This window comes from Oryza brachyantha, chromosome 9, assembly GCF_000231095.2.
Source record: "Oryza brachyantha chromosome 9, ObraRS2, whole genome shotgun sequence".
Classification (NCBI taxonomy): domain Eukaryota; kingdom Viridiplantae; phylum Streptophyta; class Magnoliopsida; order Poales; family Poaceae; genus Oryza; species Oryza brachyantha.
This window is the reverse complement of record NC_023171.2, coordinates 13,656,039-13,680,464: the sequence shown is the minus strand read 5'-3', so window position 1 is coordinate 13,680,464 and position 24,426 is coordinate 13,656,039. Positions and strand designations below refer to the sequence as shown.

The 24,426-nt window shown below is 42.3% G+C and overlaps 3 protein-coding genes across 4 annotated transcripts; 1 reads left to right on the top strand and 2 right to left on the bottom strand.

Moving 5' to 3' along the window:
- Positions 1–5,324: 5,324 nt before the first annotated feature.
- Positions 5,325–7,274, bottom strand: LOC102720073 (auxin-responsive protein IAA26). Of its 2 annotated transcripts, XR_001551031.1 has the most exons (6): positions 7,150–7,274; positions 6,931–7,061; positions 6,721–6,811; positions 6,502–6,592; positions 5,725–6,139; positions 5,325–5,633 (listed from the first exon to the last, which is right to left on the bottom strand). XR_001551031.1 is itself a non-coding variant. In XM_006660816.2 (5 exons), the coding sequence occupies exons 1-4, from the start codon at positions 7,272–7,274 to the stop codon at positions 6,517–6,519; spliced, it is 423 nt and encodes a 140-aa protein (XP_006660879.1). In that variant the 3' UTR covers positions 5,677–6,139; positions 6,502–6,516. The 2 variants fall into 2 exon arrangements, 1 of the variants encoding a protein (XP_006660879.1); XM_006660816.2 differs by lacking the exon at positions 5,325–5,633 and having other exon boundaries at positions 5,677–6,139.
- Positions 7,275–11,304: 4,030 nt separating this feature from the next.
- On the bottom strand, positions 11,305–15,102 carry LOC102719794 (B-box zinc finger protein 19). Its single transcript, XM_006660815.3, has 5 exons — positions 14,949–15,102; positions 12,332–12,428; positions 12,137–12,252; positions 11,817–12,059; positions 11,305–11,708 (listed from the first exon to the last, which is right to left on the bottom strand). Exons 1-5 carry the CDS (start codon positions 15,039–15,041, stop codon positions 11,622–11,624), a joined length of 636 nt encoding a protein of 211 aa, XP_006660878.1. The 5' UTR covers positions 15,042–15,102; the 3' UTR covers positions 11,305–11,621.
- A 3,786-nt stretch (positions 15,103–18,888) lies between these two features.
- Positions 18,889–23,234, top strand: LOC102708926 (kinesin-like protein KIN-7J). Its single transcript, XM_006661402.3, has 13 exons — positions 18,889–19,162; positions 19,257–19,346; positions 19,449–19,549; positions 19,645–19,758; positions 19,870–19,951; positions 20,061–20,128; positions 20,210–20,275; positions 20,355–20,479; positions 20,659–20,992; positions 21,146–21,262; positions 21,354–22,094; positions 22,211–22,482; positions 22,570–23,234. Exons 1-13 carry the CDS (start codon positions 18,943–18,945, stop codon positions 22,883–22,885), a joined length of 2,646 nt encoding a protein of 881 aa, XP_006661465.1. The 5' UTR covers positions 18,889–18,942; the 3' UTR covers positions 22,886–23,234.
- Positions 23,235–24,426: the final 1,192 nt, after the last annotated feature.

Below are 24,426 nucleotides of genomic sequence, written 5' to 3'. Positions count from 1 at the left end.
TAATGGTGGGACAAAATGTAGGGGTCACGGGAGTGGCGGTAAGACAGACAGAGGTGAGGCCAAAGGTATGTTTTGATGGACGGCACGGGCAGACATGCCATTGCCAGTCAGTGGCAACTGGGCTCGGTGTGGTCACATGCAGGTGTTGCCATTTACCAAGCACGAGAGAAACGGAATATGATCCTCCACCGTGCTGAATGTACTGCGTCCGTTTGATCTGCATTTATCAATTGATAAATATATATAAATTATATATATATATATATATTCTTGAGTATCTATATAAATCTATATATAATGCTAAAAAGTTTTATATTGTGAAACAGAGGAAATATTAAATTATAAATAAATAAAGAGAAAATCTAACCAACATCATAAAGGTTTGTTTTTATTAAAGTATTCTTATGACTAAAATGCATGTGTTGTACTGGTGTTTTTGAACTAATTTTTTAAAATTATTATAATAAAGAAAGTTTGGTCGTGAATTTATATAAACTAGCAGTTTGGCCCGCGCGGCTAGATTTAAGTCACTTTTATGTTTTACTCTTATATCTTTTGATCTTTAAACTGTAAAACATGTTATTTACCTGTATGCTAAACTATAAACTATACCTGTAAATAAACTCTTTTCGATATAATATTTAATTTATAATTCAAATTTTAGATACTTCTAAATTGTATTTATATGTTGGCCCTTTCTCTTAATTTTTCTTATTTTTAACTGGAGTTTTAGATGTTTTCAATTTGTATTCATAGATGAACTCTTCCCTCAATTTCAATTATTTTCATATTTTTAATCCATAATTTGGATTTTTTTAAACTGTATTTACATGTGAACTATTTTATATTATTTTTTATTTTTAATTATGAAATTGGATTTCTAATCGGATCTATATGTTTCTAAATTGTATTTATAGAAGTTTAAATTTTTTAATCTGAAATTTGGATTTTTATAAACCGTATCTACATATGGACTTTTTATATTATTCTATATACCCCAATACTTCTAATACGATCTAACAGCTATAATCTTTTTTCATTAACATTTTATTTCTTTTTCTATGATTCAATATATTTTCATTCTAGATTTTTTATTATTTTCCTCGAGAATTTATCTATTCGCTGGCTTGGCCTTGTTGTAACTACAGTCGTCCTATCTAGTGCTTTCTACGGCTGAGGAGGCGATTAATATGCTTTTATATGGAGGCATTAGTCACAACCCAATTAGATTTTCTAAAACAGACATGGACTCTAATACGGACTGTATGATCAATAATTAGATTTATTTGTTTTTCTTTTATACGACAAATCTAGACCGTATGATCTAGATTTAGTTTATATTTAAGTTTTATGTACTTTGGTTATTCAAAGTCTAAAAACATAATATTGTTTACTTCACTTTGTTGTTCATTTTAATTCTATTTAATATTTAAATAGATAATTATTTTATATTTGAAATTCTATTTTTACATATATTGTTCTTTCACTAATATATTTTTTATTGATTTTTGTTGTATTTCTATGTTAATTTGTTCGAGCGACTAAAACATTAACAAAACGTACTCCGTATTAAGGCTATAGAGTTGTCACTTGTCAGGTGATTAGCCAAGGAGTCATGAGTCAGGACGTGATGTTTATTTTGTTGTTGATGGCGTGTCGCCGGAATGGCTGGTACTTTTTTCTATTTGCTGCCTTCCGATTGGAAACAATGGTTATTTGATTACTTCTACAACTATTGACATAAAATTTTCCATCTATATATGCTATTTAATCTTGACCGTTATAATCTGACCCACCATAATCTAATAGTACATATTTTTTCTTTTTCTCCGATTAATCTACACCGTTATAATCTGGACCCACCATGATCTAACGGTACATATTTTTTCTTTTTCTCCGATTAATCTATACCGTTATAATCTGAACTCACCATGATCTAATGGTTCATATTTTTTTATTTTTCTTCGATTAATGTGGGAATTTCTAGTCCCCAGAGCGAACGTGAAGCCTTCTTTTCGGGCTGTCTTTATATCACACAGATAGATAGATAGACAGACAGACAGACTGACTGACTGACTATAAGAATTATGGAATTGAAGGTAGCAAGTATAAAGGAGGCGATTTTATACATGCTGCTTATACAGTAGAGGATATGTGTGTGAGATAAATAAGATCATCGAAATAATATTAGGAATAGGACACAATAGGCAAGATCCACGAGTGAAGCCCAGCCGTTGATACGGGTTTTGATTTTGATTTTTTTTTCTCTTTCTCTGAAGGGGAATTTAACCGGCTAATCTCGGTGGTGGATCAAACTGAGCACAAAAGGAAAGCATTGGTCGTGTTAAAATCCGAAATGGCAGCCAGATATAATACTCTTAATGCCCTGACGTTTGGGTTGATTGGGTAATCCTTTTTTGGAAGATTTATACTTGCATAGGAAATCCTCTTTTTATATGTGCACATCGAGAAATTTAATACTAAATCAAATTAAATGCAAATATCTCCGTCCCCAAAATATAACAATTTTCGTTTATTAATGTGCACCAGATTTATAGCTAGAAATGTTTATATTTTGGGACGAGTGAAACATTTAATTATTACTTGTAACTATGAGGATATCTCTCAAGTCTGTAATCAAATTCCAGATCAAAGTCATTACGTATAAGTTTGTTTCATTTCTTCACCTCATCAATTCATGCTTGTATAATAGCACCCTATCTTTTCTCTTATGCTTATGCTTATAAGCTAAAATTTAAGTTGATTTTGATGTTTTTTCACTTAAGTTTATTTCTCAGTATTGGATTTTAAATCGCTAAGAATACATATATATATATAATTATTTTATTCGTATATTATTTTTCATTTGAAATATGTTGTTTGTTTTTTTTATAAAACACCCAAAATGTCAGGAGTCAGGAGATCGATCTACTCAACAGCAACAACGCCCTCTTCATGCCTATCTAGCAAGAGGACACCACAAATTTCTCCTGTGATCTGCCTGAAAACGGTAGTTAACCTGAAAGACAACACTTCTCTCTTCTCTTTTCTTCTTCTCCCCTTCTCGTTTCAGCCATCGCAAAGGCCAAAATGTGGCGAATCTATGTGATCGAGACCAGTGACTCTTAAGTGAGAAACTTGAGCACCGACCATGTCGTTACGTGTTGTTTGCTGTGCTTCTCTGGAAATAAAAAGCCAAAAAGGAAGCTGTTAAGATCATCAGCTTTGGGGCAGTGAGTCCCCTCTGGTTCAGATTTTGCAGCTGGAATGAAAATGGAAACGGAAGCAACGAATTGGAGAGAATTGTTGTCGATGGGGACTCCTGCCTGTTCCATTAAGGAATGCCACAGCCTCCTGTGCACGCCACCTGGAATTTTCTGGGAGCATTCCTTTGTTCCAAACAAATATTCAGATTACTTCAAAATTATCTCCATGTTGTTCTTACTTCTTAAAGAATTTGGTCCTTTCCTCATGAGCGACAATGCAAGCTTCCCGTTGCAAATATGCAGATTTGCAAATGCATGCCTTCTTGGAAGATTGAGGAGAAAGAAAAACGAAACCTTGCACATTGTTTTGCTGAATTTATGCGTACATTCGTGATGCACTCTCTCATTCAGTCAGATTCATGTACATTAGTAGCTATACACAGTGCTAAATGCAAACTTCAGAGACCTCGTACTCTAACCACTAGCAGGGTATCCTGCCTGAAACTTCCATTTCGGCTCCTTGTGTAAGCTACCCGAGTGTGCAGAGGAATCACATGATCGGTCTCCTTGGACGTATCAAATCAATCTTGCTCCTTTTCATCATACATTTGAGGCCACGGCAAAAGATGGCATTGCAAAAGCAAAGGATCCGTCCCCTTTTCTGTTGCCACACAGTCCCTGTTCCATTCTTCAGTTACCCTGAGGAAGTTCCTGTAACCGTTGCAGGAGTGATGAAGTGGTTCTTCAGAATCGTGTCTCTGACAAGTGACAAAACGATAATCTGATGCTAGTTTCCATAACCGTGCTTAACTTTTGACGGTGAAGTTTCAACAAGTTTTTCTTAATCTTGTGTTTGGTCTGATGATGCTGGTAAATGGACACATGCTTCTCTGCTTGTGAGTTGCGAACACTTGGTTGCAGAAAGGCAGGAAACCTGATGGATCGTTAGATTGCAGGATGCACTTTCTCAAGTAAGATCAAAATTTTGTGAGACATCATGCGTGAGAATTTTCTTTCTTTGACAAGTTGTGGGCTTGTGGCAGCTCTTTGCGTGCGATAGTCCAAAGCTTAAGATCCCGATAATGATGATCAAGAGCAAAGTCGAAAAGAGGCTATGCGTTGTTCAGATATCTTCAGAGATGAAAAAAAAAAGGAATTATGCACGCATGCATGAGGAGGTGAACGATTAATCGGTCCATCCAGCAGATTAAATGTTAATTCATTTAGCATCACAGATCACAGTACATGGCTGTGTGTGTGCACCGACAGAGATGGGATCACGGCATGCTGCGTCTGCATCACTACTGCATCTAGCTCGCTCGTTCTTCTTTCTGGAAGTATTTCATAAGTTTCCAAATATAAGTTTCACACAGAAACCATAGAGCAGCCATGAAGTATGAGGAACAGATCGTTGAGTGTTTCAGTCTTTCGGCCACCGGGCTTGCCGAGACGCATCATACGGCCCATCTCAGATGACTACCTATTTGAGCCTACACATGGTAGGCTGGGTTCTCGGCAACTTCTCTATGCTGATGGGCCTCCACGAGTGGGAGAGATTCAGACATGCAGAAGCGGATCCAGGTTGATCCAGAGTTTCTGATGTCCGTTGAGTTGTCAACCAAATCCATTTGCACTCATATAAAGGCCAATTTCGTCGGAACGAAATAGAGGCCTGTCACCAAAGGCTTAGGATTCTAGGGTTTCACCATATATATACTTCTTGTAAGCCGCGGTTTGACACTGTAACCTCATCCGATATAGTGAAGATATTTGATGGCCGACATCCGTGGGTTTTTTCTCTTCTGCTTTATGAGGGTTTTTCATGTTAAATCCTGTGTCTTCTGGGATTGATCTATTGTTGTTCATCGTTTATTGTCGATTGTTTGCTAACTATGGCGTTGTTAACACATGAGACTCACTGTGCGTCATGTCAATGAAACTAGGTAAAAATATAGTTCATATTATTATAAGATCTTTTTAAAACCGTTTATACGAGTTTATGAGTATATATTTCTGGCTTTGAAGTTAAGATACTTTAGACGAATTTGATGTTAAGTTGGAAACCTCCGTGTGAACTTATTCCATGTTTGAACATTCAGAAGTTTCTAGGCTGTTTTTTTATCCTGCATTTCCAGTTTGTCCAACGCCAACCTGTAGGTATGCATGGTCCTCCAATCTTCATACAAGAAGTACACAACATGGCCACTTGCTGTTACATTTGCCTACTACCGCTACTGGAGCATCTCCCATGAAGATTTCTTCCACGCTTTGGAAGTTAAAAATGCCGGTGTCTCTGCCCGCATTCGTACCTCCAAACACAGCTCTTGCCGCTCGCTGCTCTGACAGGTGAACTGGATTCTGCACTGGCACAACGCACAAACACACAGAGACATGGATCATGGTGGCGATCACCATGATGCTTGCTGTCTGCAAAACCACAGATGAACAAAGTACTCGTTTCAGACTGAAAGATCTTCATGCTAGCTGTATCAAAATTTGGGAGGTACAACGAACGAACGACTCTTGATCCATGTACATGCGACGTGATGGTGGCATACATACATACAGACAGACGAAACAGCAGCAAGAGAGGCCAGCAGGGAGGGAAAGGGAGCTGAAAAAAAATGTTTGGATCTCAGGAAGTCAGATGTATCAGGGATTCAGGCTCATGTGAGAAGCAAGCAGCAGGCTGGAGATTGACTGACCACATCTTTAGTGTCAACTACTTCACTAACATTTATTCCAGTTCCAGGCTAGAGTGAGATGCTGATTTGCAGGTCTTTGTGTAGATGTTTTGCATCAATCATCTGTGCACAGACAGCATGGCCGTGGTGGGTCAGAAATTGCGTCATCCTTTTCGTCAGCATTTTCACCACTTGAGGAGTCGATGTCCAGGTTCAGATATCTACAGCGCACTGGTCATTTTGGTCAACCTGAAACCACGCAAGCTCTGAATCAGTTTGCTGCAGTATATAAAAGAACTGAACCAACAACATATTCTGAATCAGTTTATATAAAAAAGAAATGAACCAACAACGCAAACTCCGAATCAGTTTGTTGCAGTGTATACAAAAGAACAGAACTGAAATGCTTAGAGTTTTCAGTTTCAGTTTCAGACTGATCGTTAGAGCCTGGCTTGATCATGTGATTGTTCTCGATTGCTTGTATAAACGGCTTAATTTGATCACACAGATCATTGCTGATCTGATTCGTAAGTTGATTAGGCTACTGCATGCACCAAACTGTAACATTTCTGTGGTTACCGATCTGATCTAATTGGAGTGTTAATTCTCACCTGCTGTTGTTTGTGTCACGCGTTCGAGCTCAATCCTCTTGCCTCACACGCTCGCATCACTCTCATCCTCTTACACGAAGACACGAACATCCTGCAATTCAAACGCATACTCAGCGGATTGAGTTTTCCACGTTTATATTTTGCTCTGGCATTTGAAAAAATTATCAGCATCCAGCAATGCAATGCAAATGCAACGGCGTGGTTTCGGTTGGTGCTTACTCCCATGGCACGTCGCCGACGAGCATCCAGTCGCCGTCGCCGTCCTCGTACACGACGGCGTGCTCCCACTCGCCGTACCCATCCATCAGCCCTGCAAGCATCATTAGCCACCAACGCATTACTGACCAATGTTCATAAATTTATTGTTTGGTAGATCGATTAATCTTGCGTAGATATACACAGCGAGCGATGTGCAGCAAGCAAGCTCACCAATGGAGGAGCAGTAGAACATGTCGTTGAGCGCCTCGACAAGCTCGAGGTAGTCGCCGTACGCCGCCACGTCCACCTTCCTCAAGTACGGCGTCCCGTCCATGCTCACCTTCACGTAGTACGCTTGCACCCTACCAAAACCATGAGATCGATCCGTCAGACACATACCATCACGCGAGCTAGCATCAGTGAGAACAAGTAGATCGATGGCGTACGCACATCGAGGAAGACGACGGCGACGACCGGCCGCTCCTCCTGGCGCGCCTGGCCCTGCGCGCGTTGGCGCCGGGAGGACCCAGCGTCAGCTCGGTGAGCTCCACGCCGTCGTCGCCGTAGCTCGCCATGACCGACCGAACACCGCCGCCGCCGTCGACGAAGACGAAGAAGATCGATGAAGCGCTGGGTTAAGTGGTGGCGAGCAGCGCACGGGCGGTATATATATACCGTTGGTGCAAGCGCGGAGGCGGCGCAGAGGATCCGGCGTGCGGGCCGCGGCGGGGACAGGAGCGCGGCTGCGGGCGGGCGGCGGTTGGGGCGGTTGGGTTGGGGGAGGGCCGGCACCGGAGGGTGCCGGCGAGGAGGGCGGCACGGTGTCGCCGTGGGACCCGACCGGGGGGGCGCCAGGTGGACGCCCTGGTCTCCTGCGTCGTGGCTGCCCGGAATCAGGTGTGCCCAGTATTCTCTCCGTGCTAAAATAAACCAATTTTTCATTTTTTACTTATAATTTTTGACTCTTTGTCTTATTTAATTTTTTTATTGATATTTTTGTTTTTATTAGATGATAAATCATGAATAGTATTTTACGTATGACTATTTTTTTCTAATTTCTCGAAAAATTTTCAAATAAGACGGATAGTGACACGGAAACCAGAGAATTGGTTTTTTTTAAACAAAACGAGTACTCGTGTAGGAGAGGGAGTACTCGTGTAGGAGTGTATCTGTGTTAGCAAGTCAATAAAACACATGTGAATCTTTTTTTTTGTTTGGGGGTCATGGAGATAGCAAACTTGAATTGCAAATCTAAGGAGAGATAACAATATTGTTTTAATATTGTTTTTAGTATGGGTTACTTGTAAGCTACTACTCCCATTATTTGATATAGGTATGGAAATACTATTGTTATCTTCGATACACATGGTTAGCTATAAGTCGTAATGTTTATTACTAGTTAACATATAATTTCTAGATAAGTTTTGACGCGAGAGTTTTATTGATTTAAATTCAATTTTTTAAAAGAAAACATGATGAAGGCACATCAAAATCAACTTAAAACTAAGTTATAAAACTTAAATTTCAACCATAACCGATAAAATGAAGAGCAAACAGTATAGGCCATATTTTTCTCGGTACATGATTAGGAGTGGTTAAGATCCTCCTAGAAGCTCACCATTCATACAACTCGCTAATGTGGAACTTATGACAGCGTAAGTCTTGAGCGATGGGATCCTCTACGATTGAGTACAAGATACAGAGATGCTATAAATTTGTATTTGGTATACCTCTCAATCGTTGGATCAAAATGGATGATCGAGATTTATCACTACAGTTATTGCTATAGTAGCAAACAGGGCTTGGAATTACTATTGCTACAGTGTTTTGTGGACTATTCATATCATTCATTTACTGTGCCCCTCGCATGAACAGGATCCGGACCCAAGTCCTGAATGAAATATTAATTCCAAGCTCACGCATCGAACAAAAATAGACACGAAGAAAACCCAGGCAGGTAGGCAGCCATGGAGGCTGGGGCTGCGCTGTTGATAGTAGCAGCACAATGCCCATGGGGCCGGAGAGATGGGGCGCAGTAGATCCGGGCCGTGGCGCGGGGGAAGGGGACAGGGTCCCGGCCCGCAGGCGACCACGTGCGAGCTGTGTTCCCGCTCGCCGACTTCGCCGCCGCGGCGCGCCGTGATGCACCGCACCGCCTCCCCGACCTCCCCGGCCAGCGCAGAGCAGCAAGCACGCGTTCCATTCCATGTCGCAGCCACCGGGTGGTGGGTAGCGCGCGCGCGCGCAGTACGTGCCGTGCCGTGGCGTGGCGTCCCCTCCTCACCCTGGCCCGTCTCGTCGCACGGTCGCCGGGCCTCGCCATCGCCGGCAGAAAGCAAGCGCGCGCCCGGGGGTGGCAAGCACCACCATCGTGCCCCCCGCGCCCCACGCCCAGTCTCGGTTAACCAAAGAAAGAAAGGAAAAAAAAAAAAAGAACAGTATCCCGCACGAGCGTGCGGGTCAGGGTGTACGACCAAGTTCAGTGGAAAACTAATATACAAAATATAAACATTTCAATAATTTAAAAATTATTCAAATATAATTATATCGAACAATATTCATATTGTTGTTTTTTTTCTCGTCTTCTTCCGTTCTCTATTATTACTCTATTTATTAAGAGACATCGTAATCTTTTATCCCCACCTTAATCCATGCTAAATAAACTAGAACGGTAGCCACCAGACCTGAAAATTACTCTCTCCAGTTCCGTAATTGTTCCGTAATTGTTGTTGTTTTAGACAAGAATATTGTCATTTTTTCAAATTTTGGACTAATATATTTTCAAATTTTAGTTTAAAAATATTAGAACAACATGTGTAGATAAATCATAAATAGTTTTTGAGTATTTATTTTATGTAATTCATTTTGTTACATATAATCGTAATTAAATATAAATTAAAATAATATGTTGTTGTCCAGAATGAAAAGAGGGAGTACTCAATAACATATCTCACTCATGTATTACATATACATATATGTGTGTATTTATATATGTATACATGTATATATAGGTGTGTAAGTGGGTCAACCCATGAACCCGCTTATAGGTCGTGGGTAACCCGGTGAACAATCCGCTTAATTGACCTATAAACGGGTTGGTGGACGGCCCACTTACACCCTTACGTATACACACACCACAACATTGATACATGAAACATATTTTTTTCACACAGCTAATAGGACTGCGTTGTAACAGATAAGTGCAAATTTACGGCTCTTTTTTTCACTCTTCGTTCTCTCCTTGCCCTAAAAACATGTCTGATGTATTCATTTTTAAGTTTTTTTTATACCATTTTATTGTACCATTCTATTTAATTACTATCTCTGTTCAAAATATAAACACCTTGAGAATTCAAGTTTTATACCTTAATATAAGCATTTATGCATTAATTCTTACTATTCTCATTATTTGAATACCCGTTAAGCCAATCTACTGTTTATAGGAAGAGAATATAATCCATTCCAAATTTAAAAATCAATAACTCAATTGACCAAAGTATAATTTTTAAAGTTAATCTTAGTACTATATCTATCCCAAATTCCCAACATGTTAAATTGTTTAGCAGAGACTATAATTGGAAAAAAAATATTATAATATTTTAATAGATAAAGAATATATATAATTGTGAGGGGGAGGCGTTGATAAAATGATAATAATAACTTTGTGTGAAAAAAGAACCGAGGAGACAAATAGCATGAATAGAGATAGGAATGTTTAAACTATCCTATAGCCGAGGGAGCGCGTGGCCGTGCCTAGACTATACATTGGATTTCTTCTGCCTCCTGCCGTGGCGCGCGCGCGGGGAGCAAGGGAGGCAGCCGCCCTGCGTTTCGCCAGCCCGTGCCGCCGTCTCGGCGAGCAGCGGCGTGGCTGGCGTGTGGCGTCGCCATTGTTTTTCGGTAAGCGTTCGTTCTTTTTTTTTTTTGGGTCGGCTTTCGGTTTGGTTGGGTCGCGGAGGACACTTGCGCTGCCGTGCTGTGTGGGCAGAGGATGTATCCATCTCGGATTTTGATGAGGGTGACATGGGAGTATGGGGAGGGAGTAGTCACACCCCCTACTCGAGCTCTAGAAGACATCGAAGAGCTTTTTGATGCAAACCATGTTTGACTAACCCTTTGTTTTTTTCTGCCTCCTTTAGGCAAAAAGGGTTGCTTTGACCGGCTTCACGCCCTCAAAGGCATGAAACGTGTCCTTTCTGTGTCCTTATTGCAACTTTCATCGACACTTAAAATCTATAATTCAGAAAATTGAACTAAAAGGCAAAAACCAATAAACTATCATTTGGCTTATACGGAAAAAAAGTCAAATATCATATTTACAGTAAAAAATAATTTATAAATACTTTTATATAAGCGATATAAAAGTCAATTTAAAAAATAAACTACAGTGAAAACCTACCAAAACAATTTATAAGTTTAAAGTTTAAATTTTAATTTATGAAGACAAGCAAAAATATGGGGGTGCTAGCTGTTTTTAAAATCTTAAGCTTCGTAAAAAAAGGAGAATCTTAAGCTTCGTAAAAAGAGGACCGAACCTGCTTTTATTGAACACTCTTCCTGCCAGCTACCGACTCACATTTGGCGAGCAAGCAACAATTGGGCACAGAAAGAAAAATGATCGGTCTATTTAATCTTTTGTACAGTTTCTAATACCATACAGCATCAATCCACAAAAGCACAAGTGACAGCCACCGTGCTTCCATATGGACATGTCACACGAGTCTTGACAACCACAACACGAGTGCACGACGATAAATGGACTCGTTTAACTTCATCTCTACTAGAATCGTACCAGCGACACAAGAGGTCCCTGTAATAACACATATTCTGCCCGGCAACTGAGGCCAAAAGCTAACCCAAGCTCCCAGTGAGCTGCTATAAAGCAGCGATTGAAGAAATGTACATCCTTGGTGTTCCAGTATTTATTTGTCGGCATTTCGTTCGAAATTACATGTTGGCACCACTCCGGGAGAATCATGGTTGTTGACACTAAGATCCACACCATGAGTCTGGATTGACATCAGTAAGAGAACAGCAGAGACAAGAGAGGACAATGTTAGTGCCCAGTTGATGACTATAGACGAGTTCATTGCATTACCATAGAGGAAGTGACAGACCTGTGAATTCGAACCTTGCCCATGAGTGCGGACAGGCCTCATATTAAGATCAATCATTTTCGAATCGATGTTACCCTGGTCATCGCAGTTGCCATCTGAGGCTGGATCATCAGAAACATTATGATGGTTCGCCATTTGCTCCTTTGTGACCGAGTGAGGGGACTTCTTTTGATCAATCTGGATTTCAGGATCATTCTGTTGCATTGCCACATCATCTGTACTGCCTGGTTTATCTCCTGGAAACTAATCAAGATTTCAAATCAAGCACTAGAAAACATGGCAAGAGATTACAATATGCAGTTGACTGCTAAAAAACCCACTTCAACCCGTTGCCTTAGGAGAAGGTATCTCCCGTGGGTTCGTTTGCCACCGACATGAACAGTCATATCACAGCTAAGGCAAAGCGATGTACCATCTATCTCACAGTAGAAGAAGGCTGCACCAACAGGCCAAACAGAATCAAGACAAGCTAATTAATAGATAAAAAGTAAAACACTCATAAATAGAAGGAATACCAGGAGCATTTTCACATATATCACAGCGTTGAACTTTATTAGGGTCCGCAAGCCCCACTCTCACATGCCGACTAGCAAGCTTGTTACACATATGCACCTAGATCACAACATTGGAAGAAATATTAGAAAAGGAAGTGTGAATGTTTGATTGATCATTGTTATGAAATGTTTGTTATTTGTTACCACATGAAAGATATTGCAGAACTACTAAATATACTTGTAGTTTGACTAATTGCTGGTCAAAATCTACAGACTTTGGCCTTTTCAAATCAAATATGCCTTGTAACAATAAACAGAGGGGGGAATTTACAGTACGTTGATGTATGTCCTCAATGATCTGGATACGGAAATGTATCCCTGATAAAGGACAGGAACCAATCTGGCAAACATTCGTTTAACAAATCCATGCATAAATGTCAGCTTTATGAACAATATCTGATCTTTTTATGCTGTTCACATGTAATGAGCAAACTTCATGTTCTTCAGCAGGTACTCAACCAACATAAAGACATAAGTTGAGAATGAGCACTAGAAAAGATGGCCTCCGAATTATTGGAAGAGGACTTCACTGCTCAAAACAAAGTGATAAAACAGAATCGACATACAATGCCGTTAAATCAAGATATTGTGAGAATGTGAGGGCACAATAGAATTTTTGTCCAGAAGATCATAGTCCATCAAGACTATTTGATAATGTAATTTGACCTCAAGAGGCCACCTGGACAGTGCCACTAACATACAACAATCGGCCTCATCAAGGGAAAAAAAAGGTTTTAGGTTTTAGGTTTTAAGTTTTAACCCACAGTCGACATAACATGTCACTGAGTTGTACTAGCATCTGTTACAGGCTCACAGCCAACAAGAAGGTCCAGAAAACAATGATAGTTTGCATAAACTAAACGTGGAGTTCTGTCGCACAGTTTCTACATTCAAAACGATCCATAAATTTCATATTGAAATATAACTATGCTTGCTCACTTCAGTGCAATACTTTAATAGAAAGGCATAACAATTCTACAACCCCTCAACGTACATACTAGCACAACTATACATAATGGTACTGACAATATAAGATCATAATTATAAAACCAGAGTCCCGGTAACAGCATAGGTCCCATACATTTAACTTGTTTATGTAAAATACATTCCAGTTCCAGTTGCAGCTCCTATCTACAGCCAGGATGCAGTTTTGCACACACTGATGATTATGAATCATCATGTAAAATTCCAAATCTTATATAAAAAAAGGCTACGGCCTTGATTATGGTGCATAGAAGAAATTGAGCAACTAAAAAGAATGAAAGCATGCGGCCATGCGCTTCATGCACAGGTTTATTTGTGGGTTGAAGATGGTGTTTGGAATAATGTACTAAACCGTGTAACACACGTCCACTAACTCTAGAAAAATCTTTATTTCAACAACTGCAAATAAAGTGATACAGAAACAAAGCCTTCCAAGGCTATAACAACAGTAGACATGTGGGGTCCACAAATCATGTAAGCACAAATGCAAAAGTATTAATCAATTACATTTCTCTACTATTAGAAAAAGTTTAACAAGGCCAATTCAATCATAACTTCTAGAGAACTATGAATGGGTTAACTGTTACACGTAGACATAAGTCTCATGAGTCATGACTTCCCACTAGGTGAGAGGCGAGCCTAACCCACCAACTCAGTCATCAGTCAAGGTTAACCACGGTGCCAAACCAAATCATGACAGGCTCATATCCATCGTTTTGGCTATGAGTGCTGATGCCTGAAGAATGGAGGTGTCTATTGACCTCAAAGCTACATATACTCAGGATAGGGTAATCTTGAGAAAAACCCTTCAAGAGTAACCACTTCAAGATCTTGATAAACATTGAAAATTCGTGTTTGATTCGATATTGACAGACTTGAAACTGTGGATTAATATCTCTGAAAAAACTGCCATTGTCTGTCATCCAGATGCACCAAGACATTGTTATGACTATCTCAAATGCTGGAGTTACAATGTAATTGAACTGATTATATATGTTTGATGCTGTAATAGTGCCTCCAATAACAAACATACAATTATAATTTGTACTTCTAAAGTTCAGATTTAGTTACCAGTGGACATTTTTATTTAAATTCAGGCAAGAAATAAGTGGATATCAAGTAAGGCAATTTCTCAGTCGCTACCGAAACAAGCACTCCAGTTAGTCACTATCAATGCACGCTGGCATCCTATAATACCACAATTTCCTTTGGTCTTAATTGCACGGTCTTCCACCCTACCACAAGTATGAAAACATGCCATACCAAATGAAATGTTCCAGGCCAGCGAGCACTCCTTAATTGAATCGCAAACAAAATGAAATGACAAGTACACCAAAAGCTTTCCCCACCCAAAAAAGGAAGAATAAAACTGGAGATCAATGCACTAATTCGAGCGTATAACCGTCTAGAGAACTTATTATCCAATAAAAAAGTCCGACCGCAATGAGATCTTATTATCCAATAAAAAAAGTTCCAACCGAAGTGTGAAGTAAGTCACTGCAATTGAAGCATCGCATAGCCCGATCTACGATTGGAAAGCAGGCTCGGCAGCTGTAGCAGCAGCAGTAGAGAAGGGGATGGGCAAGGTGAGCACCTTCTCGTCGCAGGCCCGGCAGAGCGCGGCCTCGTCGGCCGCGCAGAAGAGCACCGACGGCGCGCTCTCGCACACGTCGCAGATCGTCCGCATCCCGCCGCGCCGCACTCGGTGTCATCGCCCCCCTTCCATCTCGTCCCCCCCCCCCCCCCCACCCCGCTCTTCTCCTCCGGCGGATCGCTCTCCGCGAAGCCCTTCGATCGTGGACACACAGCGTCAGCGTTGCCGTCGGCTGCTGCGGCGGCGGCGGCACGAAGAGCACGTGGCGCAGCGGCGGCGGCGGGCGGGAGCAAGCAGGGGATGGGGGGAGGCGGAGATGACGGTGGAGCGAGCGAGGAGAACTCGGGAGAAACAGAAATAATAATAATATTTTCTGATTTCGATGTGGTGGTGGGGCGAGCAGGAGGCTAGATTGGTGGTGGGCCCCGCCTTCTCGATGGATCGGACTTCCTGTCCCTACACCCAGTCCACGAGTCCAATCCACATGTCCGCTCACAGAATGTTTTTATTTGCGGAATTTTTATTTTTTTTAAATTTAGAGCTTGTAATAAATTATTTTTAAAATCATTTTTAGGCCACGCCTACTGCACGAGAAAATTAACGTGGCAGTGTTTGCCATAAGTTTGGTATTAAAATTAAACCATGAAAAAGATAAATATGAATAAAAAATTTCCTCGCTCGCTCCAAGCTCTCCAGGGGGTGTATGAACCGGGTCCACGCCGCCGCAGACCCGAGGAAAGCGAAGCCACCCTGTAGCCGCTTCCACCACCAAGATCCGCACCGGGCCCAAACACTGACAAGTGGGGTACAGCGCCGGTGGGGCCCAGGAGTCTGTGAGGGGGTGAGGGGTTCGGATGAGGCCGGTGGGTGGGGAGGGGGGCTGTGGATATGGCGGATTTGGGGGCGGTGGGCCCGCGAGAGGCGAGGGCCACAGAATATAAAAGGGAGGGGGGGAGAAGCGGGGGGTGGGTTTGTGGCTCCGAATCAATTGCTTGGTTGCACGGTTGCCGATGGGCGCCGTCACGCGGCGCCTCCTTTTCTTCTCTCTCCTCGTTGGCTCCCCGCTGCTCCGTGCGCCCTGTCCATGGGCCACCGTCGGCCGGTGCCCGTCCGATTGATTTTGCCTCGTGATTCGTGCGTGCTGGGGCAGGTCGGCGGCCCAAGGGGAATTAAATGTTATTTTGTGATTTTGGCCCAGCTATGCTCTTTTTCAAGCCCATCTGCTCGGCCTTCTCTGTCAGGCGATCCATCGTCATCTACTGACCGCGAGGCTCCATATTGAGCCCAGTTACTGGGCTTCTATACATAAAGGATCCGTACAGCCCGTATTGGCCATGTGGTGCATCTCTTGACAGATATAGGCCGCGTTCTTTCAGTGGGACCGTGGGATAATATGTTAGATTCTCTATTTTTTCACATACTTTTTAGATAGTTAAACGGTGTATTTTTATAAAAATTTCCTATTAAAAAGTTGTATTAAAAATTATATTAATCTATTTTATAATTAATAATTAAGTAATCATATACTAATATATTACTATTTTTTTATTACTTACCCTAAAACTGAACACGGCGATAGTCAGTGCCAAGGGTAACTCTTCTTACATTTCTTTTCTGTTTATGTGTTTTCACAATCCTAGTTTTTTAAATGGGTCTTAAGTTTTATTACAACTGTATTTTATGCATGTGTAACAGTAATGGTCGCTCGACTTCGAATTAACAAACAGAATCATGGGATTCATGATTTCAGTCAACACCGGTCACCAAAGCTAGCCCGAAGAGCACATTGACACCCTCTGTCTCAGAAAAGCATCGACTTAATGGAATAATTTTAGACGGTCTATTTGTTTTCTGGAATATAGAGAGAATTTGTCTCATCGTGCAATCTGCATTTCGTGCAGAAAGGCATGTTTGGCCACGTCGCTTAACTGCATATACCTGCATCGCTGTGCAGAGAGGACGTGCGTGCTACTTACCACACCAATCAACAACATTAATCATATGGATATGGCGTAAACCATGTATCAGCCGTACACAAGTACGCGCATTAAACTAGGGGTTTGCATGCGGCGGCGCTTAAGTGCCATTTCGCCGTACCCTGCAGGTGGCCGGTGCACTGCACAGGCTTGTGTATTGCATTATCGGCAGTTTCTGTTTAGCCCTGTCGATGAGTAGCTATCTCAGCTCGGCAACATGGCTCAACCGGCAACGAAAAAGAGGGTTTATGTGATTATATCCTACTAACTTTCCACTAAAGTATAATTAATTTTAGCATTCGAATCTCGGCTCTAATCATTTCAAACATATTAGAACAAGTTCAATAGAATAGCCAACTACTGGCTTTGAATCGTTTATAGCCAACTAAATACTCAATTCATACAACAGTTATCTATAAACATATACTACATAATTAATGTTCGGTCTCACCTGTAATACACACATGTGTCTTAGAGTTCGTGTTACAGTTGACTATAAATCTGTAGCATGCTGCTATTCTATCTCGCATATTATCTTCTTAAAATATGTTTATAATTGGCTTATAGTCTACTATTGTACCTGGTCTTAATAATACGGTTTGTCCATTTAAGATTCTTGCTATTTTATCCCACCTATCATTCCACTCATCAATTTCTTATTATTAAAAAAATAAGAGTCTTTTATTCTTAGTCTTAATACTATACTTAGTAACCTAAAAATATTTATATATTAGAACGATGGTACTATCGGACAAAACACAAGGAAACACATAGCAAGATCAGACAACGACTGTATCAACAGCTGAGTTGATCAGTTCAGTAATCACCACTATATTCTCCCTAGAAATGTGTGTTTAAAGCCGATTATCCCTCAAAGCGATCAATCATATATCGCACTGATTGTAGTAAAAAGCGAGACGCTGAATGTTGGTAGGTGTAGGTTGGTTACTGGCAGTACCCTCACCTTGGTACCCTTCTGCCGCCTTCACTATAGCTCGCCCTTCACTACTACCCAGCCTCTGCAGCAGCCAGCAGGCTGGGCGATGGCAATAATGTCGCTGCTCATGGACATGGACGGCGACGAGCGCCCCTACTCGGGACAGCATTCATGGCGCTCTCATGTCCAACGCCATTTGCCGACGAGAAGAGACCGTACCTTCTGCATGCCTCGCCGGCGCGCGAGAAGACGGTGGCTTCCACGGCGATGGCGGCGGCGGCGGCGCCTCCGTATTAAGACAGCACCGCGCGCGGTCACCGGTCAAAACGGTTATTTCTGGTCTGGTCTTTTTCTTTTCTTTACAGCGTTCTTTTTCTTTTTTACCGTTCCGTGCGCCTCACATGGCAGACAGGTGGGCCCCGTGGGGGTTACCCCAACCGCCGTCCAGTCTGCTCTGTTCGCGGTAAAAAAAAAAAAAAAGAACACGGCGAGTAAAAAAAGAAAGGTGAAAATCACCTGCCTCTTGTCCCGTCGTCCCCTTCTTCCTCCTCCTCCTCTCTTCTTCTTCCGAGGAGAGGAAGGAGGCAGCAACCTCTCCTCTCCCCCCCTCCCCCCCCCCCGTTTCGTCGCCGCGCATTGGCCGGCTCTCGCGGCGAGAGGTAGACGAACTGCTCCTTCATCGATCTCTCCTACTTGGCTTTTCGTGAAAAAGAGAATTCCATGCCTGTCGCGCGGTTGCTTGGTTGCCATGCACGCGGCATGCAGGAACCCGCCATTCCTTTTTTTCTTTCTTTCTCTGTTTGTCGTTGTGCATGGGTGGAAAGCAACGACGGCGAATGCACAGATACGTGAACGCAGAGCTAGGAGACGTCGGCCGCGGCAGCGGTTGGCGCGGCGCTGTCCGATGACACGCGGACGTCGCAACCTCCGGCGATGGATGGAGGCGCGAAAGGCGGCGCGTGGCCAACACCGACCGCGCGCCGGCCGACGGCCCGCCCCTGTTGCTTTTTTTTTTGGTCATGCATGCCATGCGCATGCACCTGCTCAGCTGCGCGGTTTTGCGGTTTTGCCTCCTCGTGACATGAACGCGACGCCGTGCTGCAGGGTGCAGGAGGAGGAGGAGGAGATGGCGGGGGAGGAGCGGCCGGAGCGGATCTTGGTGTCGGTGCGGCTACGGCCGGTGAACGCGCGGGAGGCGGAGCGCGGCGACGGCTCCGACTGGGAATGCTCCGGCCCAACCACCCTCATGTTCCGCGGCACCGTCCCCGAGCGCACCATGTTCCCTGCCGCCTATAGCTACGGTGCGTACACCGCCGCCGCCTTCCTCCATGGCCGCCGCCGCAGGTGCTCGACGGCTCACTTCTCCCCGTGATTCTTTTCACTCGTCTTCTCCAGACAGGGTGTTCAGCCATGAGTGCAGCACGAGGCAGGTGTACGACGAAGGAGCCAGACAGGTCGCCCTGTCAGTGCTCAGCGGAATCAACGGTAAGAAAAAACCCATAACTTGGTTTGCATTTTGCAACGCCGAGTTCTTCGTCGTCGACGATGAGCTAGCTGATGTGAGAATTGTTCTGACAATTGCTGCAGCGAGCATATTCGCGTACGGCCAGACGAGCAGCGGCAAGACTTACACCATGGTTGGCATCACGGAGTACAGCATGTCGGACATCTACAGCTACATCGACAAGGTGATCGGGCTGCTGGTTTTCGATTCGCTTCACGCCTGTGATTGTTTGCATCCTGTTATGAATTTCTGTTCTGGACTCTCTGCTCCGATCCGCAGCATCCTGAGAGAGACTACATCTTGAAGTTCTCGGCCATGGAGATATACAATGAAGCTGTCAGGGACCTCCTGAGCCCTGACGCAACTCCTCTCAGGCTTCTTGATGATCCGGAGGTCAGATAACCTTTGCCGGTTACCTTTCTTGTTGACATGGTTTGATGTTTACCTTCAGCAAAATCCTGAATTTTTCTTCTCACATTATGTTCTCCTTCTGAATGCAAACAGAAAGGAACTGTGGTGGAAAAGCTCACTGAGGAGACTCTCAGAGACAAAGGCCATCTTCTGGAGCTCCTTGCTGTGTGTGAAGGTCTGCTACTGAATTTCTCTGTTTCCTTTTACTGAACCTGGAACAGCAAGAAGATCAGCAGCTCATTGGTTTTTTCAGTTTACTGATCGAATTTTTGTCCGTGAGACAGCTCAAAGACAGATTGGTGAGACTGCTCTGAATGAAGCAAGCTCCAGATCTCATCAAATACTCAGGCTGGTTTGTGCTTCTATCAATCAAGCTAAATTATTTGCAACAGAATTTTTTTCACCAGTTCTCAACCATCCTTGTTAAGTGCAGACGGTTGAGAGTTCAGCTAAGCAGTTCTTGGGGAGAGGAAACTCGAGCACCCTTCTAGCTTGTGTGGTATGCATACCTGCATCTAGAAAGCTTTGTATTGTTCTTGCATTTGTTGTTCTGCAGCATCTGAGTTTCTTCTGGGCAGAATTTTGTTGATTTAGCAGGAAGTGAACGTGCATCTCAGACGGCATCAGCTGGTATGAGGCTAAAGGAAGGTAGCCATATTAACAGAAGTCTGCTTACACTGGGAAAGGTCATTCGCCAACTCAGGTTCGCATAATTCTCTTCTGTATCTTCCATATCATTCTATTTTCGCAGGCTAAAATCATTCTACACTTTTCATTTCTTTCTTTTCTTTGAAACAAAACATCTTTATTTTTTTTAAAAAAATAATTATTAACCATGCAATTGCTGTGCAGTAGACTCTGAAAAATTTCCTGTTGGTGCAGCAAGGGGAGAAATGGCCACATTCCTTACAGAGATTCAAAGCTCACTCGCATACTGCAATCATCTCTGGGAGGCAATGCAAAAACAGCCATTATCTGCACGATGAGTCCAGCTCACTGCCACATTGAGCAGTCCAGGAACACGCTTCTGTTTGCTAACTGCGCAAAAGATGTCGTCACCAACGCACAGGTCAACGTGGTGATGTCAGACAAGGCACTGGTGAAGCATCTTCAGAGAGAGATCGCGAGGTTAGAGAATGAGCTGAAGTTTCCTGGATCGGCCTCTTGCGCTTCTCATGCTGAGATCCTGAGAGAAAAGGATGAACTGATTAAAAAGGTGTGGATTACTTTTTGATCCATCTATTTTGATCTTCAGATAAAAGGATATAAAATGATAATGGATTTATCCTACATTTTGTGCATTCTGTTTATATATACTGCTGCACGTTAAAAAATGTAGTAAAGTTTTTTTTACCCGGTGGATTTTCAGCTGGAAGAACAGTTGAAGGAACTGATGGAGCAAAAAGACACCGTTCAATCTCAACTTGATAATTTCCGCAAAGTCGCGAGCGATGAGGATATCAACAATCAGTTAGCAAGACGATGGGTAAATCTTTTTTGACCAATGTGTTCTAATAGAAAAATAAATCATGCAACAGTATTTGTAGGTTACAGCCTAACTCTGATATTCTGAACAGAGTCGGTCTTCAGAATCAATTCCACGCAATGTTTCTGAAGGTGCATTTTCATATTCAGATATTCATGATGTTGATTACCAAGATCAAACAATGGATGAACCGTCAGTGCCTCACTGGTGTCCACCAAGCAGACATGTTTCTGACAGCATAGATGAACATGAGGCAGATAGAGTGGCTCCTCGTGACGCATCTGAGGTCCCTGAGGAGCACTGCAAGGAAGTCCAGTGCATTGAGACAAATGAGCTCAGGAGCAGGAGAAATCAAGAACTGTTTCAAACACCTGAAAAGAAAACATACACTGGCGATCAGAAGCATGATGAGAGCATGTCAAATTCAGCGGAAAATGCCATCAAGCTATATGCGTGTGATTTTGAGCCGTCACTGGACCTTGAGAAACTTGAGACTGACGAATCTCTTGCCCTGAAGAGGTGTGTCGTCAGCTCCAGGGATAGTGCACTAACTAGGAGTAGAAGCTGCAGAGCTAGTTTCATGGTGATTCCAAATAGCTGGTTCGATTATTCAGTGAGCACGACGCCACCGCCGGGCGAAATTTTCAGATATTCTACCAAAAGCCAAGAGAAGGTCATGAAAAGCCCGAGCTCTGATGAGGTTGCAGACAAGAGCAACAGCGACAGCAATGCTGAAGAAGAGCGTGTTGTGAGTGACATCAGCTGCGTTACAGGAGTGGATGAACAGAAGACCGACAAGAACCATGCACCCCAGTCTTCAGAGCAAAACCAGGTACATGAAAATCTCTCAGAAATGTTCTCTCCATGAGCACGATTCACTGCAACGTTTTTGTCTTAATTGTCAAGTTGATTTCATTCTGTTGTCCGTGTCACTACTGATACATGCAGCCAAAAGCTAGTACTACAGATGTTGGCACAGACTCATCACTGAGGACAGCTGACTCTCTTTCTTGGCTCATCGATTTCGAGAAAAAGCAGCAGGAAATCATCGAGCTGTGGCATGAGTGCAACGTCTCGATCGTGCACCGCACCTACTTCTTCCTCCTCTTCAAGGGCGACCGGACAGACAGCATCTACATGGAAGTGGAGCACAGGAGGCTCTCCTTCATCAAGAACACCCTCGCCGCAGACGGCGAGCTCCATGCCACTGCTGCATCAAGGTCACTACCGCACACACACCGTGCTACCTCCAGTTCCAGATGATTTGTTCAGAAATTTTCATGGCAGAGTTTGCTTCTTCTTTGCAGTCTAAGGAGTCTTCGGCATGAGAGGGACATGCTGTACAGGCAGATGCTGAGGAAGCTGCACCTCGCCGAGAGGGAGAGCCTGTTCATCAAGTGGGGGATCGACATGGGCTCCAAGCAGCGGAGGCTGCAGCTGTCGCGGCGGATCTGGACGCAGACCGGGATGGAGCACGTCGGGGAGAGCGCCGCCCTCGTCGCGAAGCTGGTCGAGCATCTGGAGAAGGGGCAGGCCATCAAGGAGATGTTCGGGCTGAGCTTCAGCCTCAAGCCACGGATTGACCGGAGATCCTTCAGCTGGGTCGGCGTCGTCTACTCCTGAAAAATCGGATCTTTTTTATTTCTTCCGGCCGGCCATGGCGATGAGCTGATGATCTGAAAAGCCTCGATGATGCCGGGTGGATGCGTGGTGCAGGATGCTGCAATGCATGCCACCAGGAGAGGAGAGTGATTTGCCGACGGAGATGAACTGGATCGATCAATTTACGATGTTCGATCTATGCGTGTGAATTGTGATTCAGATCGTGGAAATGGGAATGAAAGTGAATCAAAATCCTTACTTAAAAAAAAAATCAAAATCTTGGAGAGAGAGAGAGAGGAGGGCGTACAGCGGGAGGTACGCTGTACGTATCACGTATGTAGGAATTTATATGGTTCCTTCGAAACTTTTTTATATATATTTAACTATTCGTCTTGTTTAAATCTTTTTTTATAAAGCTATATATATGCATAAAAGTATATTTAACGATAAATAAAATGATATAAAAATAATTAATAACTATGTATTTTTTAAATAAAACGAATAGTCAAACGTGTATAGAAAAACCAATAATATCAAACCTTTAAGAATGGAGTAATATAATACTCATGATTTTTGATTATTTATTTAATTTTTTTTAAAAAAGTCGATGTGGTACTAAAGTTATGACTATGGCCACGTTCGATACCATGAATAAGGTATCTAAACCTTCTCGTTTTCCGCGCGCACGTTTCCCGAACTGCTAAACGGTGTATTTTTGGCGAAAATTTTCTATAGGAAAGTTGTTTTAAATAATCATAATAATATATTTTATATTTTTTAATGATTAATAATTAATTAATTATGCATTAATCTATTATTATATTTTCCGCGTCGGATAACTAATCCCCTTCTCCTCACTACCGAACACGGCCTATAAATACTTAAGTTCATAACTATGGAAATCCTAACCGTTTTCAATAACAATAATAATAAAGTGTAAGTTCCGCAAAACCATAAGTGTGTTTATGATTGAAGTTGCACAAAATTACGTGGGTTTTAGTGGGTGGTACGTAAACCTTAGATATTTTGGTCTAATAATTTCACAAAATTACATAGTTAACTAATTTTACTTGTTATTGTATCAATATAAATTTGTTTAGACCTATATGGTTACAACTTGTATAAGTTTTATCAAACAATTTGTATAAGTTTTATCAAACAACTTATATGGTTACAACTTATACTGTTGCATCAAAGAAAAATACCTGGGGTTATGTGCAACATATCAAAAAAACATGTGATTTTATGAAAGTTGACCTATAATACCGTAATACCGTGGTTTTATAAAATTTACTCATACAATAATAAGAAGAAGAAAAATCAATTTACTCCCATGAACTATTTTATTGGAGCACACAGCACTTTAAACTATTTTTGGCTCATTTCACACCATGAAATATACTCTCTAGCCTTATTAATATTTTTCCCTCCTTCCACATTTGCCATAGTTTGCATTATAATTTTGATAGGACGATAGATGCATTATAACTTACACCTCGCTAATTTCTTTAAAAAATTAAAACTATTTACATAGGTTAAAAACACATTAGATTGATTTAAAA

What these genes read in the sequence shown, in the direction of transcription:
- LOC102720073 (XM_006660816.2), bottom strand. Translation starts at nt 7,274, where the DNA reads ATGGCGAGCTACGGCGACGACGGCGTGGAGCTCACCGAGCTGACGCTG. An exon ending in TCGCCGTCGTCTTCCTCGAT is followed by an intron (nt 7,062 to 7,149) that starts GTGCGTACGCCA and finishes TGGTTTTGGTAG; the next exon opens with GGTGCAAGCGTACTACGTGA. An exon ending in GTTCTACTGCTCCTCCATTG is followed by an intron (nt 6,812 to 6,930) that starts GTGAGCTTGCTT and finishes TGATGCTTGCAG; the next exon opens with GGCTGATGGATGGGTACGGC.
- LOC102719794 (XM_006660815.3), bottom strand. Translation starts at nt 15,041, where the DNA reads ATGCGGACGATCTGCGACGTGTGCGAGAGCGCGCCGTCGGTGCTCTTC. An exon ending in GCCGGGCCTGCGACGAGAAG is followed by an intron (nt 12,429 to 14,948) that starts GTGCTCACCTTG and finishes GTTGTGATCTAG; the next exon opens with GTGCATATGTGTAACAAGCT. An exon ending in TCCTAAGGCAACGGGTTGAA is followed by an intron (nt 12,060 to 12,136) that starts GTGGGTTTTTTA and finishes AATCTTGATTAG; the next exon opens with TTTCCAGGAGATAAACCAGG.
- LOC102708926 (XM_006661402.3), top strand. Translation starts at nt 18,943, where the DNA reads ATGAACGCGACGCCGTGCTGCAGGGTGCAGGAGGAGGAGGAGGAGATG. An exon ending in GCACCCTTCTAGCTTGTGTG is followed by an intron (nt 20,276 to 20,354) that starts GTATGCATACCT and finishes TCTTCTGGGCAG; the next exon opens with AATTTTGTTGATTTAGCAGG. An exon ending in AGTCTTCAGAGCAAAACCAG is followed by an intron (nt 22,095 to 22,210) that starts GTACATGAAAAT and finishes TGATACATGCAG; the next exon opens with CCAAAAGCTAGTACTACAGA.